The following is a 19300-nucleotide window of genomic DNA, read 5'->3' as shown; positions in this document are numbered from 1 at the left end:
TCTATCATGGTGTGGATGGAAAGAAAAATGGTGTAGGGGTGATTCTGAAGGAAGAGTACAGTAAGAGTGTAGTGGAGGTTAAGGTTTTGTTTTGATAGGGTGATGACCGTGAAGCTGAAAGTTAAACGGGTGATGATAAATGTCATCAGTGCTTATGCTCCACAAGTGGGTTGTAAGATGGAGGAGAAGGAAAAATTCTGGAGTGAGTTAGATGAAGTGGTAGAAGGTGTACCTAGGAATGAAAGATTGGTGATTGGGGCAGACTTTAATGGGCATGTAGGTGAAGGAAACAGAGGTGATGAGGAGGTGATGGGTAGGTGTGGCCTTAGGGAGAGGAATGTGGAAGGGCAGATGGTGGTAGATTTTGCTAAAAGGATGGAAATGGCAGTGGTGAACACTTATTTTAAGAGGAAGGAGGATCATAAGGTGACGTATAAGAGTGGAGGAAGTTTCACACAGGGGGACTATACTCTATGCAGGAGATGCAACCTGAAGGAGATTGGGGACTGTAAGGTGTTGGCAGGGGATATTGTAGCTAGACAGCATCGGATGGTGGTCTGTAAGATGGTTTTGGAGGTGAAGAAGAAGAGGAGGAGAGTGAAGACTAAAAGTAGAATAAGATGGTGGAAACTAACAGAGGAAGACTTTAGTGTGCGATTCAGGGAAGAGGTCAGACCGGGGCTCGGTGGTGGTGAGGAGATGCTGGATGATTGGGCAACTACTGCAGAAGTGATAAGGGAGACTGCTAGAAAGGTACTTGGTGTAACATCTGGAAATATAAAAGGAGACAAATAGACATGGTGGTGGAATGAGGAAGTACAGGGAAGCATAAGGAGAAAGAGGTTGGCAAAACAGAAATGAGAATCGAAAGAGTGAAGAGAAAAGTAGGCAGGAGTAGAAGAAGATGTGGTAGCAGGTGAAGAGGGATGTGGCAAAAGCCAAGGAAAAGGCATATGAGGAGCTGTATGAGAAGTTTGACACTAAGGAAGGAGAAAAGGATTTATAACGATTGGCCAAGCAGAGCTGGGAAGGATGTGCTGCAAGTAAGAGCAATAAAGGATGAAAATGGAAATGTGTTGACTAGTGAGGAGAGTGTGTTGAGAAGATAGAGAGAGTATTCTGAGCAGCTGATAAATGAGGGAAATGAGAGAGAAGGTTGGATGGTGTGGAGATGGTGAAGCAGGAAGTGGATAGGATTAGTAAGGAGGAAGTGACCAGGAGTCTCGCTGGACTATGATGTTTGCGGATGATATTGTGAATTGTGGTGAGAGTAGGGAGCAGGTTGAGAAGAGCCTGAAGAGGTGGAGGTATGTGCTGGAAAGAAGGGGAATGAAAGTCAGTAGGAGTAAGACAGAAAACATGTGTGTGAATGAGAGGGAGGGCAGTGGAGTGGTGCAGTTGCAGAGAGAAGAGGTACAGAAGGTGGAGGAGTTTAGGTACCTGGGATCAACAGTGCAAAGTAATGGAGAGTGTGTTAGAGAAGTGAAGAAAAGAGTGCAGGCAGGGTGGAGTGGGTGGAGAAGAGTGTCAGGAGTGATTTGTGATAGAAGAGTGTCTGCAAGAGTGAAAAGGAAAGTTTATAGGACTTTGGTGAGACCTGCGATGTTGTATGGTTTAGAGCAGGGGTCACCAACCTGGTGCCCGCCGGCACCAGTTAGCCCGCAAGGCATCATGGGGAAGCATTAACATGATCAGTGTCTTCACATAGATGAATATCATTCATTATTAATAGTAACATATAATAAAAGTTAAATTGAGCAAATTTGTTATTTCAGATCAAACTGAAAACTGTGTGTATCAAACTGGTAGCCCTTCACACTAATCGGTACCCAAGAAGTAGCTCTCAGTTTCAAAAAGGTTGGTGACCCCTGGTTTAGAGACAGTGGCATTAACTAATAGACAGGAGGTGGAGCTGGAGGTAGCAGATATGAAGATGTTTTCATTGGGAGTGACGAGGATGGACAAAATTAGAAAATAGTTTATTAGAGGGACAGCGCATGTAGGATGTTTCATGGACAAAGTAAGAGATTGAGATGGTTTGGACATGTGCAGAGGAGGGACATGTGGTACATCAGTAGGATAATGCTGAGAATGGAGCCACCAGGAAGGAGGAAAAGAGGAAGGTCAAGGTCGAGGTTCATGAATGTAGTGAAGGAAGACATGCAGGCAGTTGGTTTGAAGAGGCAGATGTAGAGGACAGAGTAGTATGGAGACGGATGATCCGCTGTGGCGACCCCTAATGGGAGCAGCCGAAAGAAGAAGTAGTAGTCGAGTCTTACTTGCTAGTAAATCAATTTTCCTTTACTGCTAAATATTGTTCCTGTTTATAAAAAGGTGTCTGCAAGTCTGTAACTGTTGTTGTTTTTTTAGCGCATAAGACTGAGTATTAACTGAGTTATTAGTAATATTCATAGAGGAAGAAAATAAAGACAGGTTCCACCGAGATTTGAACTCGGATCGCTGGATTCAGAGTCCAGAGTGCTAACCATTACACCATGGAACCACTGCGCCAGTAGCGTTGCTTTTTTATTTTATTTGTTCTTGTCAACGTATAGCACGTATAAGCTATATGAAGAAAAAGAGTGATCAATTTAATTCAAAAGTTGGTGTAATATGTCAAACTGCACTCCTAGATCTTCGCTTGCCGCTTGATCTTTGGTGTTCCATCTTATTTACACTTGGTGGCAGTAGTGCGCTTCACCAGATTAAGTCTACGATCACAAAAGGCATAGAAGAAGCGTGTAGGCGTTTGGAGGGCTTTTATGGTTACATATTATTAAGAAAAGGCAAATGTTATGTATTTCGATTGAAAAAACAACGCAGTATAATTCCTGGGTGTTTTGCTGCGAATTACTTTGTTTATTTTTGCGAACCTCATTGATAACATTCAGTCCCGTGGTGTAAGTCTAGCATGTTTTGAGCTGTTGTTATTGAAATTTGCAGAACATGTGCTTCTGAACTTTAATGAATGTATAAATGTACGAATCGATGCTGCACTAATGTAATATATTAACTTGCATCGGTTATAGTTGTTGATACAGCTTTATGTTTCAATACTAATAACAAACTAATACCAATAAATACATATCCTCTTGTTCTGACCACTTTCAGGGGGAAATGATTTGATTCTCAAACAATCAGGAGAGTCTGAGAGATTCACCCAACTATCACCTACAAACACCTTCGAGTCATACAATGCCCAACTTTTGTGTGGCATATGGTTGTGGAAAGTCATATCGGGACAATGTTAGTATGTTCAGATTTCCCAAGGACCGTGATGAGTTTCTAAAATGGGAGAAGCAGGTACAAAGAACCCGCAACAAATGGGTCGCAAAGACATACTCTTTCTTGTGCTCTGAACATTTCAGCAAGGGCTGTTTCGAGCCCAGACCCACCACAGTCAATAAGACTATGGGCTCTAGAGGGCTCAAGCTGAAGGAAGGTGCCATTCCAACAATTTTTATCCGACCACCTTGCACTAACTGTGGAGGTCACGGCACCACCTGCACAGCATGCAGTCCAAAGGGGAAAACGCAAAGCACAGATTCTCAGAAAAGGGACTCGGTGAGTATCTGGAAAACTTTACTTATTGCATTCGGTACACATTGGTACTGAACCGAAAGCCCTGTACCAAAACATTTTGGTACGAATATGTGTACTGTTACACCCCTAGTATCTATATATAATTGGCTGAGAACTGTTGTCAAAAACTTGACTGAGAACATTGCCCTACGATGTATACTCTATATTCTGTTCTTTTATAAAGGAAGATTGGCCTCCTCTGAATGCTGCAGAGAAACAGAATGAAGCAAATGATGAAGAGAATAATGCACAGCTTATGTCTGTTGGAGATGGACATGTCAGTCCCACATTTGCCCCACTCTCTCCTTTGGAATATATTGATGATACAGGTAAAACTTAAAAAATGTGCGAATAACTGCTAGAAAGTTATGCCAAGGAAGCATCATGAAGGCTATGAGGTGATTCTTATTGTTAATGTATTAGCTTTAGACTGATCAATACACTGTATATGAAATGCATTCACAACTAAAAAGATTTGACTAACTACTTTGAATGGACATGTTATTTCTGTCCCTCACTAACAGAAAGTCCTCAGGAAAATGTGTAGCTTCAGAGAACATATTCGAGAATTGATTTAAACTGATAAAAATCAGTGATTAGTGAAGTATTAAGCTTTACACTTGTAGTTGATTTTCATTGTGAAATTAAGTGTGTTTGACTTTTTTGGTTTGTTTGCAGTTGTTTGTGAAATGTGTGGCATTTCTGGAACTCGGGGCAATTTTTACTCCAGATCTAAGCGCTTCTGCAGTCCATCCTGTTCACGCTCCTTCTCATCTAATTCAAAAAAATCTTCCATATTAGCACGATTACAGGTAAGCAATGACATCACATATGAAGTGAATAGGCTCAAAGCTGGAGGCTATGTCTTAAAGGGTTGCACTTTTTTTTTTAAACTTATTAATATGAAATATATAAATTCTCTCTGACATTCTTGGGATGTTCTTATAAATGTTGTAATTAATTTACCATTTTTGTGTGTAAATGTTCAGGGAAGGCCTCTTCGGAAATCTTATGCACCACAGACCAATTCTTATTCTCAGGCAGAAGTAACAGAACGTCATAGCAGCACGGCTTTCAGGAAAGATGGTGCGACTCGCGTGCATACTCGTGTATATACTTTATACTTTATTTTTGGTGCACTTGTAATTTATTTATTCTCTTTTCTCCAGCCAATTCTGGTTTTAACTGGGGCTCTCACCTTGAGAAACACAGCTGTCTTGCTGCCCCAGTGTCCTGCTTCAGACATGTAAGTGTGTTTTTTCCTTCAGGCTGTAATAAAAAAACAATAAGAAATCTGAAAAACAATACCATAATACTACAACACCAGCCACAGAAACATGTATTTTTTTATGTTGCATTGTTACTTGCAAATATGTGTTTTGAAAATGTCATGGAGATCAATGGAAACAGTAGTACATTGTAAAAAAAAAAATTCAACTACAGTTTAATGTACATTTTCTATACTTTGTCAACTTTATTTAGTGTAACGTATGGTATGGACCACCAACACACTTGAATATTAGTGTTGATTGTTGGCCACACAGGTGCCACTCTGTGCTCAGTGGGAGGACATTGAGGTGGGATTGCAGGTGGAGGTCCTGAATACTCGCACTGCTTTGCTGACCAAGGTTTACTGGATTGCCACAGTCATTCGACTTGCTGGTAACACATTGTTTGTTTAGCAGATGGTCATCATAATCAGTTTTAAGAATAAAAGTACAAACAGTGAAAAAACGATTAGATGTTTATTGCTGTTAAAGTTGTTGATGAAGCTTCACAATTTTTACTTCAAATCAAAATAATGTTGCATTGAGATTAAATTAGGAAGTAAATTAAATGAAGGAAAAGTGCTGTCAGAAATATTTGGAATTTTAACAGTATGTAACTGGTTTACATGTGGATATTTTGAATATATAAACATAAATAATAATTTTTTTACTATATATCTTTATATGTAAAGAACTGTATCTGTGACTTTTATTACATGCTGACATGCTTTCTGTTATAAGTATAACCTTGTGTTGAATCAGTATTTATAGTCTTTTCCTGACTCAGGTTACAAGGCCCTGTTACGATACATTGGTTTTGAAGAAGATGGTAGTTATGATTTTTGGTGCAACCTGGGAATCGCTGATGTCCATCCTATTGGCTGGTGTGCAGTGAACAGCAAACTACTTGTTCCTCCTCAAGGTAACTCAGAAAATCCGTAATAATAAATCCTGTAGAACTTTATTTGAACAGAAAGACACTGGTGTTGTGTTGTTTCCTGAAGTCACGTTTTTTTTCTCTCCTAAGAAATTAACAAACGTATAAGCGATTGGAAACCATACTTGAGGCAGAAACTTGTAGGAGCATCTACAATACCTGTGGATTTTCATGTTATGGTAATACACACTTCATTTACCAGTTTTTTTAAATATGGGCTCATATTTAAATTCACAGAACTTGTTTTTGACTCTTTTAGATGGCTGATAGTATGAAGTGTCCCTTCAGGCAGGGGGTCCGTGTAGAGGTAGTAGATCGCTCTCTGGTCAGCCGAACCCGTACAGCAGTGGTAGACACTGTGATTGGGGGCCGTCTAAGGCTTATATATGAAGATGCAGGACTTGGAGCTTCAGGGGAGGTGCTCTCAGATTTCTGGTGTCACATGCTGAGTCCCCTTATACACCCAATAAACTGGTCAGTTAGAGTGGGTCACCTCATTAAGGAGACAGGTATGGGTTGGCAGGAGATTTTTCTGCTACTAAGTGTACATCCATAACATTAAATGTATTTTTCTACCCTGGATAAGCAACATTTTATCTTTTTAAAACTGTAGTTCAATGTTTACACAGAACTACAAACACATGGGCAGTCTATGTCTAATAATTATTTTAATGAGCAAATAATGCCATTCATAAATTTGATGTATTATGCATTTTACATATATTTAATGAATATTTCATAGTGTTTATTTTTTTTTTGTGAGAAAATCCTTGAATTTCTTTATTTTAAAGATCTTATATATTTTGGTGCATTAGGTAAACTACGTATTTTCTAGTAAAGTGCCATGTTTAATAAAGTATCTGTATTCTTTCTTCACAGATAAGTCTGTTGATATGAGCAGTCATCCAGCGTTCCGTAAGGTTCTTTGTGATAGCGTGCAAAGTCAGTTCAAAAAGGTCAGTTTCTGTCTTGACGGATAACTATTTAAGCTCTTTTTTTGGGCATTTTGTCATTCTTTTAGAACTCTTCATTACTAAGCTAGCTAAGCTAACCCTAACCCTAAATCGTAGTTAAGGACTGTTTATATGGAAGGAGGCTTTTTCAAGGAGGGCATGAAGCTGGAGGCCATCGATCCTCTGAACCTGGGGAACATCTGTGTAGCTTCCGTTCGAAAGGTATAATAATTATAATAAATAAATAATATATATTTTTTGAAGATTCTATTCAGTCTGTAATATCTGATAAAACCACATTTCCTGTTCATCAGGTGCTCTTTGATGGCTATCTCATGGTTAGTATTGACGGTGTGGAGACTGGAGACGGCTCTGACTGGTTTTGTTATCATGCAAGCTCACATGCCATCTTACCTACAGGATACTGCAGGAGCAATGACATACCCCTTACTCTGCCCCCTGGTATAAGCGTTTATTAAATCTAAAATTCTCAGATTGTATGCTTTTTTTTTGTATACTGTTTTTAGATCAATTGAAATTGCTTTCTTTTTCATTAGGATATGACCAGGCAACCTTCACATGGACAAAATATTTGAAAGAAATGGGAGCAGAGGCTGCACCACGGAGACTATTTAACACAGTAAAATATTTTGTCCTCTTATTTCATTAGTCAGTCATTTGTGTGCACAAACCAATAGTAGAGTTAACATCTTTCTTGTCTCCCTCCTCCAGGATGTTGTAGAACACGGGTTTGCCCCAGGCATGAAGCTGGAGGCAGTGGACCTAATGGAGCCTCTGCTGGTGTGTGTGGCCACTGTGCAGCGCTGTGTGGGTCGCTTGCTTTTGCTGCACTTTGATGGCTGGGAGTCAGAGTTTGATCAGTGGGTGGATTGTGAATCGCCTGACATCTACCCTGTGGGCTGGTGTGAACTCACTGGATATCAGCTTCAGCCCCCAATTGGCCCAGGTAGAGGAAAGCCATGTAGTAATGGCTAATAAAAAAAATTTATTTTTGTTTTTTAGGATTTCTAGGTAAAGGATGTGAGTAGTTATTTCCTTAGACTTGGGTTTATTTTCTTGCTTCAACAATAGCCTTCTTTATTAGTAGATATGCAGACAGATTACTTTATTCAAGGGGAAATTCACCAAATCTAATACTACTTTGGTGAATTATATTCTCATCAACATACAATAATTAAGCAATATCATACAAGCAGTAAATAATTTAATTAAATATTTAGATAATCGATTAATCGAACATTTGAGTATGCAAGGTTTAATTTGTGTAAATCAACATTTGTATTGTTTTTAATAGTAATTGCAGATGGCAAGTTGACAACCAGGCTTAAAAATACACAGACATTTTGTTTATTTTGTGAAGATATAAGCACCTAGAATAGAATTAATTTAATTTTGTATAATAATGAAATGATATATGCATAAATTAAATATCCAAACATTGAAGACAAGCATTTAAACGTAGTAAAACCGCAGTATATCATGTTTGTAAAGACATAACATAGCATTTTTCTACTACAACAGTTAAAAAAAAAAAAGGCAAAAAATATGCATTTGTGTACAAATATGCATTCAGCAAATATAAAAGCATAAACCACAACAGTGACTAAAGAGCTAAACTTTTACTGTTGCTGTTATTTGCTGCTTTCAGATTTAGTGTTTGTTCGCACCGGTTTAATTGAATCCATCATGTCCTGCGTGAGGTGATTGTGAAGCTGCTCACGAGTCATGCCAGAAAAGATCTAGTGGCTTTCAAATGGTTGAGTGATATCTTACAGTCATGCTAATCCGTAACTTAAACAGTCCAACAAATCTATAACGGAAATCGTTGACAACGAATTTCATTATCGATTATTATCATTTTATCAATTAGTTGTTGCAGCAGTCCCCTAGTCTCATGCCTAAAGGTGAATCATAGTCGTTTTAACATTCGTTACAATGTGATGATTGCGAATGAGACAGATTTTAAACAACACAAATACAGAATTAACAATGAATATCAAGTTACTGTCATTTGAGACACAATTTGGCAAAATACATTTATTTTTGTTCTGTCAATGAAAATGTCATTCCATGCCCAGATTGACTGACAGCCTGTAGTACAAACACAGAAAAGCAAAGTGATACAATGAAATTTTCCACGGTTATTATTCTAAATACACTGCACAACAAAGTTTTTGTTTCTTGAACACTGTTGGGTGTTATTTATAAATTTCACGAAAATCACATCCAAATTTGCCCATCACATACCAGTACATTGCAATCTTTAGTTTTGTCATGTTTTTTCTTGTATTTGTCTACAAATTTTCGTTTCTGTAAGAGACGTTTTGCGCTGTCTTGGCATGTCTACCACGCATGAAATCGGGCCAGGGTTGAAAGCTGTTCTGTGGAAGTATGCAGCTTGACACTGTCTCAGTAGGCTATAAAAGTGGCTTGCCTACACAGATGCTGCTTATTGGATTAATATAAAGTTTATAGTCTGTGTTTCAGAATATAGCATTGCCTCAGTAGCACTGTAACAAGTAATTTAGATGTTATAGGTTTTACTGGACGATTGGTGTACAAAATTCCCTGCCTCACGCATGCGTAAGTTAAACTTGTCCAGACATGTTTTTCATTGTGTGGTGGTGGTGTGCATGCATATCTAGGTAAGTAACAATATTTAGCACTGTTTTAATGGTTTGGAGTGTTTGAAAATATTATACAGTTAACTTTAATCAGAAATGTTTCTGTGATGTTTCTGTAACAATTGACCAATCAGCACAGCTATTTGCTATCAAAGCTTTATTTACTTCTGGAAGCTTGTCTTTCGATAGTTTTTCATCTATATTTTGTTAAAGGAAATGTGCATTCTGCACATGCAACCATAATAAGAAGTGCACAGCAGCGCTAAAGCAAAGCGCATTCACTTGTAATCCGACACCACTTGTCAGTAGCAGCAGCATCAGACTAGATGTGCGAATATAGCAGCATTCAGCATTTACAGGTTGGAATATACAGCATGTTCGTGTTTAGATTTGCAATATAGTTGAACCAGCAGTATATGCTAATTCATTAAGAATATTTGCTTTGTCATACTTATATTGTTATATGTATATTCATTGTATTTACAGTGAGGAAAATAAGTATTTGAACACCCTGCTATTTTGCAAGTTCTCCCACTTAGAAATCATGGAGGGGTCTGAAATGGTCATCGTAGGTGCATGTCCACTGTGAGAGACATAATCTTAAAAAAAAAATAAAAATCCAGAAATCACAATATATGATTTTTGAACTATTTATTTGTATGATACAGCTGCAAATAAGTATTTGAACACCTGTCTATCAGCTAGAATTCTGACCCTCAAAGACCTGTTAGTCTGCCTTTAAAATGTCCACCTCCACTACATTTATTATCCTAAATTAGATGCACCTGTTTGAGGTCATTAGCTGCATAAAGACACCTGTCCACCCCATACAATCAGTAAGAATCCAACTACTAACATGGCCAAGAACAACGAGCTGTCCAAAGACACTAGAGACAAAATTGTACACCTCCACAGGGCTGGAAAGGGCTACGGGGAAATTGCCAAGCAGCTGGTGAAAAAAGGTCCACTGTTGGAGCAATCATTAGAAAATGGAAGAAGCTAAACATGACTGTCAATCTCCCTCGGACTGGGGCTTCATGCAAGATCTCACCTCGTGTGGTCTTAATGATCCTAAGGAAGGTGAGAAATCAGCCCAGAACTACACGGGAGGAGCTGGTCAATGACCTGAAATAAGCTGGGACCACCGTTTCCAAGGTTACTGTTGGTAATACACTAAGACGTCATGGTTTGAAATCATGCACGGCACTAGCACATGTCCAGGCACGTCTTAAGTTTGCCAATGACCATTTTGACTTCTAAGGAATTTTCTGAAAGCAATGAACAAAAAAGGTGAAGACAGATCTTCCTAAGAATAACTGAGGGCAAGATTGACAAGGGCATTTTTGATTGACCAGTGGTTCGAAGATCTGTTAGTTGGGCCAGAAAAATTGCCTGGAAAGCCTTTAAAGACGTTGTTGACAATTTTTTTGGCCATTACAGAGCCCCACATTACATTCAGCTGATCGACAAACTTCTCAAAGCATACAAAACAATGAAGTGCAACAAGATTCATTTCCTCCACTCACACTTGGACTTCTTTCCTGCAAATCTCGGTGCTGTCAGTGACGAACACGGTGAAAGGTTTCACCAGGACGTTGCTACAATGGAAAAAACGAGATCAGGGCTCCATCAATGGAATCCATCAATGCTTGCTGACTACTGTTGGACACTGGAAAGTGATGCACCAGACATTAAATACAACAAGAATCAGAAGCGAAACACTTTAAATTATGTTGAACTTAAAAGCATGTTAGAAACATAAGCACGATTAAATATGTTCTTGCCGGTTTCTCAAAGTTCCTATGTGATGCAGCAAAACCAAAACTATTTCTGTGCATTCCCACCAGGTAACTGTCACAATCAGCAAAAACATTTCAGGAAGCAAAACTTAAAGAAAATATATATAAAAATGAAAAAATTGTTGTGCAGTGATATTCTAATCATATGGTGTTCTAAGCACTTGCTCTAATCATATGGTGGACAAAAAATTACTTTTGTTTATGTTCATGTAACTGGTAGAATCTGTGACAATAATTATCTTATTTTTTTTAACAGAACCACAGGAACGTACAAGCAAAAAAACAGTGGGTAAAAAGAGTATGTATGCTTCTATTCATGATGCTTGTCTAATGTAAATCTAAACATGTTGCATACAATCCATATTTCTACACAGTATTTCTTTTTTTATGATTATTTTATAAAGGAATATGAATTCATTTTTACTAATTTACAATTCTGTACATTTTAGAGAGAAAATATATAAAGAGGAAAACAAGTGATGACTCATCAAAAACATCAGCCCATGAGAAAGATCTTGAGGCAGAGAACCAGCCTGAACCTACTCAGCCCCAAGTGCTTCCAGTTCTGCTTGCAGACACGACCCTGCAGCCTGTGAACTTGCCAATCATAACTTTAAAAACTGAGCCAGAGGAAGAGAGTATGTACTTAATACTTTATATGTTTCCTGATTTACTAAATTTAACACTCACGTGTGTCCAATTATTTTCTTTTGTTTGCAGTTATTTCCTTTAAAGTGAAAGTGGAGGAGATGGAGATGGAAACCCCTATTAACCCTGACCTGGAAGGCAATAAAAGCACTGAATTCCACACTCCTTCACCTTCTTTACTGAAAAAAGAAAGTCTAGAGTGAATCACCAGACTCTAGTGTGCATGGATTTGCCGATTACATCAATAAAGCTATGTACCATTACCTTAGCTGACAAAATGACAGTTCTGTGCAAAAAAAAAAGAGGAAACACCTTGGATCGCTCCACTCTCTCTGGACACTCTGATCTTTGTTATTTTTGTTATTACTTTTACTTTTTTGTCAGTTTATTAGCAATGAATGTACACTGGTTTTATTCAAACATAATTATAATGAATAAACAGGAAATAATACATACGAGAAAACAAACTGTACAAGGTAATATACTGAACTTTTTTTTTTTTTTTTTTAGTATATCTATATAATTGAGTGCTAACTTGTTAGTTCCATGAACTTTTTCTGATTGACATTTATTATTAGGCAAGTAGTTAATGTAAAATATATTTGTGTATTGTTTGTTGTGAAATTTAAGCAAAACAGTGTAACATACCTGATTTAAAAGTGTCATAAGTTCTGTTCTTATAAATGTTTTGTGATCACAGACTTTTGTTTCTTAACACTGGGTTTCTGTACAAATTGAGATTTTGCATTCTTGCGTGGTTTAGGCTTCGCATTATTTGTTTTAATGACTGTTGGTGTATTTACAAGGGCTGGTTTGAGTTTTGTGCTCTTTGGTGCTTTGGAGGGCTTCAGATTCTGGGAAAGAGAAGGCTTCTGTCCTGGACAGCTCTTAAAAACATGAACGTCCTTAACCCGTTGGCCTTTGAGCTCAGGTGGGTAACCACATTTGGCCCTCACTTTCAAGTTGACCATCTCTAACCAGCTGCAGAGAAAGTAAAACAAAACAAAAAATCAATGATGTGCATACACATATAAAAACATTGTCAACATTATAATATGCGATTGATTAAACACAGAACAAAACAAATGTACACACCCAGGGTGGGTCATCTTAAACTACATACGCAGTTCCCTCTGACAGTATTGGAAAAACAAGGCCAATTGTTATTACTTCTTACTGAAGATGTTTGGGTCTGAGTGCAAAGTGAAAATTAAGCTATAGATCAGTAGATTTGTATTTGTCACTTAGATATGCAGAATACATCTTGCAGTCAAATGTACATCTGCTCGGCCGCACAGAGATTTGTGCATTAGAGAAAAAGATCTATAAATATATAATTAGAGAATGAAAGAAAAAAGACATGAGAGTGGTATTTAAAAATAGTGCAAATATATATAGATGTGCAAAAGGGAGTAAAAGAAATTTAATGAGGTATAACAAACCGAAAACACCAACCGGTACAATGACTAAAGTGCTGGCAAATGCAGAATAAACACGAGTATGACTGAAGGGAAAACTGAGCATGAGACTTATGGGATAAGTTAAATGGGCATGCTTGCATTAAGAAGTCTTATAGCTTGATGGTAGAAGCTCCTCCTAAGCCTCTCAGATTTGGCAATCAGACAGCAGAAGCACTTGCCTGATGGCAGCGGACTGAAAAGGCAGTTATTGGGGTGATCTTGGTCCTTGATCTTGAAATGAAAGCTGAACAGAAATTCACCTTTTATTTAACCCCCAAATCCCAAAAAAGGAGAGAGGCTTTAAGAAGAGATGTCCAATTTTTGGGAAGAAGGCTTCAGGGCCCCCAAGAAAGTCCAGCAAACACCTAAAGTTGATTCAGGTGTGGGATCAGGGCATCACCATTGCAGTACACAGGAATCGACAGGTGTGTACATCTGTACGCACAGTGAGGCAAAGTCCTTTGGAGGATGGTCTGGTGTCAAGAAGGGGCAGCAAAGAAGCTCCAGGAAAAACACCAGAGACAGACTGATATTTGCAAAAGGTACAGAGATTGGGCTGCTGAGGACTGGGGTAAAGTCATTTTCTCTGATTAATCCTCTTTCTGATTGGGACATCTCGAAAAAAGCTTGTCCAGAGAGGAAAAGATGAGCGCTACCATCAGTCCTATGTCGTACTAACAGTAAAGCATCCTAAAATCATTCATGTGTAGGATTGTTTCTCAGTTAAGGTAGTGGGCACACTCACATTTCTGCCTAAGATCACAGCCATGAATTAAGAATGGTAAAAAAACATTCTCTGAGTGCAACCTCTCTCAACCAGTTTGGTGATAAACAATGCATTTTCCAACATGATTGTGCACCTTGCCATAATACAGAAGTGAAAACTAAGTTACTCGGAAAACAAAACAGCAAAATTTAGGGTCCAAGGCCAGGAAACTCCCTAGTCGATAATCCCGTTGAGAACTTGTGTTCAATACTCAAGGGGTGGTTTGAAAAACAAAAACCCACAAATTCTGACAAACTCCAAGCATTGATTATGCAGGAATGGGCTGTTATCATTTAGGATATGGCTCAGAATTTGATTGACCGCATGCCAGGGCAAATTGAAGAGGTCTTGGAAAAGAAGAGTAAACACTGACATATTGACCCTTTGCATAACCCTAATGTAATTGTCAATAGAAGCCGCTGAAACTTTGTGCAGACTTTGTGAAAATTAATATTTGTGTCATTCTCAAAACTTTTGGACACAGCTGTAGACATTCAGAGCTGCATTCTTAGAACATTCATTCTTTTTTTTCCTCTGAGAACCAAAACAAAAACACTGTATTCAAATGGATAGGATTAAAACAACATTTACTATGTTTTAAGATGTCAGATATGGAACATATATATGTAGTCACCAGAAACTAAACAATAAAAATCTGATCTATTATTTCATATTCCTCTTTTAATTTCAAACCCAAATTTCAGTGTTTAGCAAATACAAAAACTTTGGCAGTGTCAAAATGTCATAAGACCTCTTTGCAGAGTATAAACTATTTAATTGTTGAAGTTAACAATAATTTAATGATTTAGTACCAGGATTACAAAATGCTCCCATACTAGTGAATATATAATGTTAGGTAATGTTAACACAGTAATAAAAGGAGAACAGTTATCAATCTTACTTGCGCAGAGGTAAGAGTGGACAGTCACACAGTAGTGGATTCTCTGCTAGATTAATGACTTCGAGTCCTGTAAGTGGACTAAAGTCAGGCACATCCTCAAGCTGGTTGCCCTCAAGTAGAAGACTCTGTAGTCCAGACCCAAGGCCAGCAAGTGAATCCTTGGACATCTGTACATGCAAAGTAAATTGAACAAAAAATTTGTTTGTTTTGTCCCTGTGACAAAGCTGGAATACATAGATACAATTTGCATTTAAACGGAGTAATTTTGAAGTCTTACCTTTTCTAAACTCATGTTATTGAGGTAAAGATGTTTCAAAGAGGTTGCAACTGGAAGAAAAGCTTTAGCTCCAATCCAGCGAATAGGATTGTGGGACAAATAAAGCTCTGTCAAGCTACTTGTCATTGAAAACGCATTAGTTGGCACTTGCTTAAGTTTGTTGTTGCCTAAGTGCAAAGTAGCAAGGTCAGATGCTGGGTTGAAGACCCCTGGAGAAATGTTGGTAATTTCATTACTTGTGAGAAAGAGACTCCTCAGTTTCTCAGCACCTGTCAGAATTCCTGTCTCAAGCTTAGTGATGGCATTGTTCTCCAAGTGTAGCGTCAACAAGCCAGGCAAAAGTGTAAACGCACCTTTGGGAAACTGGTTAAATCGGTTCTTTTCTAAATGGAGGTAGGTGAGCTGAGGCAGACCCTTGAACACATTTGGGCTCAGTGATGTAAGGTCATTCTCTGAAAGATAGAGATAGACCAGACCTTTCAATCCACTGAAGGCCCCATCTTCCACTTCATGGATTTTACAGCGCTGAAGATGAATGGAAATCACCTCTGTCAGGCCTGGAAAACTATTGGAAGCAATGTAATGGAAATGATTGTCACGTAAATCCAGTAAGCGTGTGTCAGGAGAGAAGCCTCGTGGTACTTTGGTGTGACCCTGCTTCTCACAGGATGCATGATGGTTTTCACTCTAGGGTAAAAACAGAGACAATATTTCAATTATGTAGTTAATAATAAAATACCTGAACACTCTTCATTGTCCTATCATAAATCTGCCTTACTTCACAAGCACAGTTCTCTGGGCATTTGACCTTGTAGCCAGGTGGGGTTGTTGGTGGTAGTGGAAGTCTGTTCTGTTCCTCTAGTTCAGCTTTCCGCATGTTCTCATGACTTTGGCAGCGCATATCAGAAGGTTGCAATGCACTCAGGCTTTCATCAGATAGGTGGGCTGGTCCACTACAAGTTCCTCCAAGATGTACCCGCTCCTGCATTGCCCACTCACGCAGTGGACGTAAATAGCAGCTGCAGTAAATTGGGTTGCCTGCCAAGTTGAGACGAGTCAGCTTAGGAGAGCCGAGTACCAAAGGCTGCAAGATGCGCAGTTGGTTATGGCTGAGATCAAGGTGGGTGAGCTTGGGCGAGCGCAAAACAGCTGCACCAGAGAAATCCTGCAGTGAGTTGTGATCCAAAAAGAGGTGCGTAAGCTTGGCCATAGACACTACCTCCTCTCCAAGATAGGTCATGGGATTGTAACCCAAGTCTAGGCGTGTCACCTCAGGGAGTCTATGGAGAAAATGCATAAAAAAAGTTTTCTCTTTTCTCTGGGTGACATTCTTATGTAGTGCACAAAATTTGATTAAGCTCACCTTGTCATAGTCTCGGTGGGAAAAAACTGGAGCTCGTTGTTATCAAGGCTGAGACGGGTAAGAGTGAAGAGGCCAGCAAAAGCTTCAATGTCAATGTAATTCAGTGCATTATGACTGAGGCGTAACCATTTGATGTTCTGTAGGCCCTGAAAAGCCATATTCGGTATGTATACCAGCTGGTTGTGAGTGACTGAGAGTTGGATAAGAAAACCCATCTGGGAGAAAGCTCCAGGCTGGATCTCTTCTATTCTGTTGTGGTCAATTCTGAGCTGCTTCAGGGAGGAGAGGCCATCAAATGACTCCTGTGATCAAGATGCAAAACGATTTACATAAACAAAACAATCCACAGAATGTAATGATTAAAATGCAATTTGGTCTATACAAACATAATCTTGGCTTATAAATGAATAGTGCTTGTCTTACTTGGTACAGAATATCAATGTCATTGTAAGCCAAGTTGAGAAAGACCAAACGGCCAAGAGTGCGGAAAGCTCCTTCTTGTATTTTGCGGATGCCAGTTCTTTGGAGAGTTAAGTGGGTGAGGTATGGTGTATGTTTGAATGCTCCTGTAGGAAGTTCTTGTATGTTATTGCCTCTCAGGTCCAACTTAACTGTGATCTGTGAAGTACACACACACACACACACACACACACACACACACACACACACACACACACACACACACACACACACAAACCATAGAAAGGTTTATTATATGGTGCTTTAGCTAATCTCTCAGTTTTCATTATCAATTCAGGAGTAAGGAAAGCCCTGAGGAAAAGCCTTTTTTTGTAATGTGCCAATGATGTGGGAAAAGAATAATAATAAGCCTTTAACACAGAAATCGATCGTTCCCCCCAAAAAGGGATACATTTACCAGTTGGGTTTTAATTTTTTATCACTTTAGACAATTTACTATAAACTCCAGACTATAAAATAAGCAAAATTTGCTTTGTTAATTGCTGCAGTGACTGGTAAAAAAAGTACATTTTATTTTAAATGAAAGTGTAAACCATTACATCAGCATTTTTATTATTAAGCTTGAAAGTAATTTCACTTTCCAAGTCTATTATAAGACTTCCCTTAAAATCTTATAAGTATGTTAACCATATTGATGTTACCTCATCAATGGTGGGGGGAATCTCAGTCAGATTTTTCTTAACACAAGCCACTGTTAGCTGAATGCTGTCACACATGCAGAATTTAGGGCACTTTCCTGCTTTCACTTCATGGATGCCCAGGAAAAACAATACGATAGGAAGTGTAGGAAGGAGAAACATCTTGGTCTCTGTACAACACAGCAAATATAAAAGATCACAATATTATTTTACTCAAAATGGCTTAAGATCAGTGTACTATTACACATTATGAAAGTAATGCCATTGGGACCTCCCATAAAGGAGCATTTTTAATCAATTCCTACTTTACAATTTTCATTATCTTGTAATAAAAATGTTTGAATTGTAGTTACATTTACAATTATCATCCTTTAAAATGTTTATTGTCTTAAAAACAGTCATTCCAGTATACTATAAATGTATGTGTAAACTCAAGAACCTTTACCAGGGTCTAAAAAAAAGACATCCCCTTCACATGCATAAGTTTTTTCCATTTTGGGAAAAATAAAATGGCACTTACCCTTAGAACCAGGAATTCAGTCTTCTAATGCCTCCTAAAGTTATCTTAAATAACCATTTGTGTACAAGATTTTAAAGTTTCTCCAGTCAGCACCAAGACCAGAGGAATTTGCCGTGTTGAGGCGAGGTGGCTCAGTGTGTGTGTGCGTATCCCTTCAGCTCCAAACCTCACTGTACACACAAAGACACACTGTTCCACACCATACTCACAGCCAGAGTGGCTCTCACAAACATACCATGGAGTGGACACAATTTTTTCTTAAAATTCCTCTACTGGAATTACTCTTCTACTATTAGCAGACTGTTTGATAATCTTAACTAATTTAGGTTTACATATACTTTATGCATAAATGTGCACATCGTTGATTAAAAAGGAACCCTAAGCAAACAACCAATACAAATTACAGTTTAGTGACAAAACCAGTTGAAATTCCTTGCACTTGTTTAAGGTCCATGTTATTTCTAGTAATCCTCTTCTGGCAGTCTGTCCTTGTTAAATAAACTTTATAAACTGCGACTACTATTGTGATATAGATTGGAGCTGAATATACCTTTTTTATTAACAAAAGCAGTCACTTAACTTTATGCAGTCAGTTATAATAAAAGCTTCCAAACACAAAAATATACTTCTCTATCTCACTGCAAACATCCCAAAAGAACACAGTAACAGCTAGAAACACTGTAGTAAAGAAGATGGCACAGTGCTCTAGACAAAAAGCAATGAAACTTTCAGATTTACGTTAAAGTTTGTAGAAATGATGAAACCAGACACTGCCAGTTATAAAACAATTCATAGGTTTAATGTGAATACAAAAACATTAGAGCACACTGAGTATAATAAATCACACAGCCAGAAGTACAAGATTTAAATTGTATTGAGGTAAGGTTTTTTATTATTATTCTGTTCCCTTTCACTAGTGGTTTAAACATCAATTCTACCATCACTTCACACTAAATTTGACACTTTGTCATATACATCAGTGTGTTATCAAACCACTAAAAATTACATTACCTACATAAGCCAGAAAACATTTCTATTACAAAACCCTCATCCAGCACTTTTT

General features: G+C 38.2%; 2 protein-coding genes and 1 non-coding gene across 4 annotated transcripts; 1 reads left to right on the top strand and 2 right to left on the bottom strand.

Moving 5' to 3' along the window:
• Positions 1-2431: 2431 nt before the first annotated feature.
• trnaq-cug lies at positions 2432-2503 on the bottom strand. Its single transcript has one exon. It is a non-coding gene; the product is annotated as a tRNA-Gln (tRNA).
• A 203-nt stretch (positions 2504-2706) lies between these two features.
• Positions 2707-12095, top strand: l3mbtl2 (L3MBTL histone methyl-lysine binding protein 2). 2 transcript variants are annotated; one of them, XM_046854627.1, is made up of 19 exons: positions 2707-2900; positions 3112-3246; positions 3369-3564; positions 3767-3911; positions 4261-4394; positions 4572-4668; positions 4752-4828; positions 5127-5244; positions 5638-5772; positions 5878-5966; positions 6047-6296; positions 6667-6743; positions 6858-6962; positions 7055-7202; positions 7298-7380; positions 7473-7707; positions 11441-11482; positions 11634-11822; positions 11905-12095. In XM_046854627.1, the coding sequence occupies exons 2-19, from the start codon at positions 3218-3220 to the stop codon at positions 12033-12035; spliced, it is 2280 nt and encodes a 759-aa protein (XP_046710583.1). In that variant the 5' UTR covers positions 2707-2900; positions 3112-3217; the 3' UTR covers positions 12036-12095. The 2 variants fall into 2 exon arrangements, with proteins under 2 accessions (XP_046710583.1, XP_046710582.1); XM_046854626.1 differs by having other exon boundaries at positions 3112-3564.
• Positions 12096-12498: 403 nt separating this feature from the next.
• On the bottom strand, positions 12499-18378 carry chadlb (chondroadherin-like b). Its single transcript, XM_046854628.1, has 8 exons — positions 18238-18378; positions 17721-17887; positions 17023-17217; positions 16600-16901; positions 16015-16516; positions 15237-15923; positions 14960-15126; positions 12499-12813 (listed from the first exon to the last, which is right to left on the bottom strand). Exons 2-8 carry the CDS (start codon positions 17877-17879, stop codon positions 12510-12512), a joined length of 2316 nt encoding a protein of 771 aa, XP_046710584.1. The 5' UTR covers positions 17880-17887; positions 18238-18378; the 3' UTR covers positions 12499-12509.
• Between the last annotated feature and the right edge of the window lie 922 nt (positions 18379-19300).

This window comes from Silurus meridionalis, chromosome 7 (genome assembly GCF_014805685.1).
Source record: "Silurus meridionalis isolate SWU-2019-XX chromosome 7, ASM1480568v1, whole genome shotgun sequence".
Lineage (NCBI taxonomy): Eukaryota > Metazoa > Chordata > Actinopteri > Siluriformes > Siluridae > Silurus > Silurus meridionalis.
This window is presented reverse-complemented; position numbering and strand designations above follow the sequence as displayed.

Coding starts and splice junctions, on each gene's coding strand:
- l3mbtl2 (XM_046854626.1), top strand. CDS start 3,196: ATGCCCAACTTTTGTGTGGCATATGGTTGTGGAAAGTCATATCGGGAC. Junction 4,395..4,571: donor CCATATTAGCACGATTACAG/GTAAGCAATGAC, acceptor GTAAATGTTCAG/GGAAGGCCTCTTCGGAAATC. Junction 6,297..6,666: donor TCACCTCATTAAGGAGACAG/GTATGGGTTGGC, acceptor CTTTCTTCACAG/ATAAGTCTGTTGATATGAGC.
- chadlb (XM_046854628.1), bottom strand. CDS start 17,879: ATGTTTCTCCTTCCTACACTTCCTATCGTATTGTTTTTCCTGGGCATC. Junction 16,902..17,022: donor ACATTGATATTCTGTACCAA/GTAAGACAAGCA, acceptor TCTTGATCACAG/GAGTCATTTGATGGCCTCTC. Junction 15,127..15,236: donor ATAACATGAGTTTAGAAAAG/GTAAGACTTCAA, acceptor TTGCATGTACAG/ATGTCCAAGGATTCACTTGC.